The sequence below is a fragment of the Trichechus manatus genome, unplaced genomic scaffold (genome assembly GCF_000243295.1).
Source record: "Trichechus manatus latirostris isolate Lorelei unplaced genomic scaffold, TriManLat1.0 scaffold00088, whole genome shotgun sequence".
NCBI classification, from domain to species: Eukaryota; Metazoa; Chordata; class Mammalia; order Sirenia; family Trichechidae; genus Trichechus; species Trichechus manatus.
The window spans coordinates 4299853-4304851 of NW_004444024.1; the positions used below are offsets into that span (position 1 = coordinate 4299853).

At 40.6% G+C, this 4999-nt stretch overlaps 1 protein-coding gene across 1 annotated transcript in view; it reads left to right on the top strand.

The window, feature by feature from the left end:
- POLD3 (DNA polymerase delta 3, accessory subunit) overlaps window positions 1–4564 on the top strand; it is a 48106-nt gene extending 43542 nt beyond the window's left edge. The window contains exon 12 of the mRNA XM_023736564.1: window positions 4014–4564. Within this exon, the coding sequence (XP_023592332.1) occupies window positions 4014–4216 (203 nt within the window). The 3' untranslated portion in view covers window positions 4217–4564. The remainder of the gene's footprint in view (window positions 1–4013) is intronic.
- Window positions 4565–4999: the final 435 nt, after the last annotated feature.

Consider the following 4999-nt stretch of genomic DNA (forward strand, 5'->3'; position numbering starts at 1 on the left):
AAAAAAAAAAAAAAAAAAAATTCAGGCCATGAGTCATTGGCCGATTCTTCAGCCATGTTTTACCTTTCCACAGTTGAACCACGCTGTCTTCTTCTGTAAGGTTTTTAGGATCTAGCACTTGATGCCTGATGGGATGCTGAGATCTTGCTACTGTATTGTTGTGTTTGGAAAGAGTTGTGGATTTAGTCCTTAAACTTCTTGGTAATTGGATAAGCCCATATTGTCATTTCTCCTTTCCTGTGGCACCTACCACAGCTTGCCTCTCCTAGAGAATTTTTTTCCTCTCTTAATTTTCCTGTTCTAGCCCAAATTTCTGTCTTAAAGATTGACTCTGAAGAATCAGCTTTCTCTAGGCAGAGTAGTTGTTAAAATTAGTGAAGACATCTCATTGGTTATGCATTGTGTCCCATTATTCTTCACCATTTTACTCTCCTGAAAATGCCTCTGCCATTTTAATTGTAGCATACTATTGAGGAATAGAGTTCCTTGCATGTGGAAATTCTGTCTTTTCAGTGTAAATTTCTTGTGAGTCTATGAACTCTGGACTTTGAGTGGTTTCTTTTTGCCTTCAGTCTTCTAACAGAGCTTGTCCATTGGTGGTAATATATTTATTTACTGTTGAATTTCTTAGTCTGTTTTTTTAAACTTAAGACAAAAGCATCAATGCTAGTTTTTTCCTCCTTCTTATACCCCAAAAGAAAAACATCAAATATATCTTTGTGACAGTCGATTTGGAATTTGTGGCTAATTACTTACACAGTACTCAGGTTTTGGCCAGGTGTGGGATGTGGGCTTTTTTGCACTCCTGCCTCCAGACAGGACTGTTAAGAGCCTTGGACGCAACAATGAAAACTGTGCTCACATAGCACTCTTTTTTTAAGGTTTTTAGTCCAAGTTCAACCTGATGAATCTTGGCTCCTGTTACCAGCAAAGGAGCTCTGCTTTCCTTTTTCTCCTCAGCTTGTTCCAGATGTACCCGCACAGGGGGCTTGCCCTTTCCTGTGCTGGATCAGAGTTCTGTAGGTTTAAAAAGCTGATCTCTCTCCTTCTGTGTGTTCGCTGCAGGGACCTGGGAGTTAGGCCCCTGAGAGATGTTTAGGATGGACTCCTGGACAAGGGGGTGGATTTCTAAGAGCAAAGCAGCTGAATGGAAAATAAATCTGACTTTATGCATACAAACTAGGCCTTTTTTATGGCAGCCTAGAGAAGTGGCTTGTTTTTCAGTTAAAATAAAATCCATTGCGATCGAGTTGATTCCAACTCATAGAGACCCTATTGGACAGAATGGAACTGCCCCATAGGGTTTCCAAGGAGCGACTGGTGGATTCAAACTGCTGGCCTTTTGATTAGCAGCCGAGCTCTTAACCACTGCACCACCAGGGCCCCAGTTAAAATAAAGGTCCTGTATTTTTAAGTTGAAATCTCGTTTGTCCTGTAGTTTGAAGTAACTATAGCTTTGGATATGTAAATGCTCCTTTTAGCTCTTAAAGTACACCTAATGTGCTGCTTAAGAAATTCACTGGTGCTGCCCTGACTGGTTTTTAACCTTCCCCAAGCAATGCATTGTTTAAAATTGTCAATGAGGCAACCCCAGTAGTTTAATAAGTAATGAAATAACAAGCTAATTGACGTTGGAGTGTAATTAGTTTTTAGACATGCTGCCATTTGAATACAGGCTATAGCTTATGTAGGAGAACAGTCTTATGCCACCAACTACTTGTAGGCTTGTAAGTTATTTCTTTTCTGTATCTGTAAGTGGCTTTTCAGACCCTAGTTTAAGATACTGAGTAAATAACAGCTCATGATTTTATCCTAGTAATTCATTACATAATGCTTTTGAAGATGTATATAAGATTGGGCTGGTATTCTGCAGTCATAATTGCAGAGAACAGATAGTTAATGCCACAGAAATTCCCCAGATATTTTAGTGCAACATTTCTCAAGCTTTGTTGAGTATATATATCACTTGAACATCTTGTTAAAACTCAAATTCTGATTCAGTAGGCCTGGGACTGGACCTGAGATTCCACATTTCTAATAAACTCACAAGAGATTCCAATGTCTCTGGTCTCTGGAGCACACAGCTGGAGTAGCAAGGCCTTAAAAGAAAAAGAAGAAGAAAAAAAAAAAAGTTGACATCAAGTCGAATCGATTCTGACTCATAGCGACCCCATAGGACAGGGTAAAACTGCCCCATAGGGTTTCCAAGAAGCACCTGGTGAATTTGAACTGCCAAAGTTTTGGTTAGCAGCCAATCTCTTAACCACTGCACGACCAGGGCTCCATTAAGACCTTAGAGAATATTCAGTATGTATTTAAAGCTTATTAGTGTCGTTTAGCCTTTAAGTTGGCAGGAGTTAACAAAGTGAATTCTAGGCTCTTGAAAGTAATGGGAAATTATAGGAACTCTTGGGAAGAGGGCTGTTAATTATGCAACCTTAACAGGATTGGAGGGATAAGAATACACGAATGACAGTAGCCAGTTGACCTCCAGGATTGTCCATGGTGAGGGTAAAAATAGCATTGAATAGGACTTGCCAAACACTACTAGGCACATCCATACATTCTGTGAAGTAGTGTTACCCTCATTTCGTAGAGGAGTAAAAAACAGTGATTTTCAGTATGATCCTCATATTAGCAGCATCAGCATTACCTGAGAAGCAAATTCTGAGGTCCCACCCCAGACCTACTGAATCAGAAACTCTGGGGGTGGGGCCCAGCAGTCTGTGTTTTAACATGCCTCCAGGGGATTCTGATACACATTTAAGTTTGAGATTATATAAGTGGTAGACTAGGTATTAGAACACAGATATGTTTCATTCCAAAGCCTATGCCTCTAGAACAATTTGACAAATACACTTTATTGAAAGGAAATTATTGGTAATTAAGAGCTTAAAACTTCTTTAATGGAAAACATACCCTTCACTTTAATCATTTGAGCTTTTGTTAAGCAAATTAGGTTACTAGTTCAGCTAAGAAAAGTTTATTGTTTCTCCATTAATGGCTCCTACCAGGAAGTCTGAGAAAGAATTTAGATGACAGTTATACAACTGCTGCAGCTCTCTAAAGTTGCAGGAAGGTGGCATTGTACTGTTTCTTGTGGTTGTTGTATATGTATTGTAATACTGGAGACATCAGTTCTGTAACATCGTTACAAACCACTATCTGTGACTTTGGGGCTTCTTTATAATGACTGCTCACTGGTATAGTTCTTTTCAGATTTTCCATTGGGGAGGGTTCAGTTAGTTTTATTGGCAGAGGAAAAGGCCAAATACGCTTTTGGCTAATAGAGAGTAAGAGAACTGGTAACTTTGTTTCTCATTTTACCATTGTCCCTCCTTAAAACTATCAGGTTTCCTTGCCATGTGATAGACTTTGCTTGGGACAGTTACCTTTATGACGTAGACCACTACCAAATCTTGGGTTAGCAAGCAGTCATTTAGAACAGTTGAGTAACTAATCTCCAGTTCTCTGTACTTAGGACGTTCAGAAAGTGGGTGGCTTTAGGATAGAGCTAGCCAGGAGAGTCCAAGGTAGACAGGATGGGGGCTGACAAGTAGACTAGAGATTAAGACCAGGAAAAATAGCAGCAGAAATAGGCAGGCACTGTGGGTCAGGGAGATTAGACTAAAGAAATCAATCAAACCATGGCAGTATAAGTAGATATTGAAGATATTGACAGTTCGGATGTAAAGTTCAGGAAGTTAGCTATCATAGACCAAGACCCAAGTAAAGGATTTAGGCAATTAAATGATAAGCATGTTACATAAACAGTGAGGGAACAAGGGTGAATGTTATTTCTGAGCCCGAACTAGAGGCTGTGTGAGCCCAGGATCCTTCTGTGCTTCCTACTTGAGGCTAGATCTGCTTTCCCACTGAGAGCGAGCTTCGGCAGTAGGTGAGCACACCTGCCGCAAGCAGAGGGTCTGAGCAAGACCTTTTATTCCTCCTGATAGAGTAGTGTTCCAACTGACTCGACCCACTCATGTCCTCTTTTTTCCTTTTTCCACCAGTGACTGAGAAAGTCTACGAGAGTGAGTCCTGCACAGATAGTGAAGAGGAATTTAAGATGAAGACATCCTCTGTGTACAGACCTCCTGCCATGACTGTGAAAAAAGAACCCAAAGAGGAACGAAAGGGCCCCAAGAAAGGGACTGCTGCTCTGGGCAAAGCCAACAGACAAGTATCCATTACTGGCTTCTTCCAGAGGAAATAAACTGTCATCTCCGTTAGGTCAGAGACTTGGAATGGTCAAGGGAGAAGACCAAAAGATAGAGACTTTCTCACTTACTGTGTAAGTTCATCCAGCTTCTCACCTCACCTGTATCAAAAGACTCTTCTTCCATCCATGTGAGGTTTACACTGTTTCTGGTTTTTAACCAAAAGGAAATCACCTGGAAGCAAGAGGCAAAAGAATATTTAAAAGCTGTTACCTTCTAATGACACTTTTAAAGCACAATCTGACCTGTCCAGGAGAAGAATTCACTCCAAAAATAAATTGGAACAGGTTTCAGAATTACCACTGAAGCTATTTAATGGCTAATTTACTGTGGCCCACGCACCCTATGCCACGATCCGCTTATGACTCAGAAGTGTTCCTTCTTATTCCTCTGTATTCTGTGAACTTGTGTTGGCATTTTTTTTACTGGATGTGTTTACCACTCTCCTTGTCATCTCCCACCACTACCACACTTCTGTCCCCTACCCCTATGAGGTAGTTTTCTTTAAGTCTTAAAGTCTTGGTTGGACTAAAGGCTGAGACAAAAATCTCCCTGTAATCCTCTTTTCCTCCATTATAAAGTACACTGACACCTGGCTCCAGACCAGCACATTACTTGTGCTCTGCCTCTTTCACAAAAGCTCTCTAGACCTTCACTCGCAATTAGTGGTTAGAGAAAAGCCTCAGGCAGAGCACAAATAGAAATTTAATGATGTGTTCAATGCCACAAGAAGTTACTTAGAGTCGGCATTGATGATACTAGAGGAGTTATCATGTTGC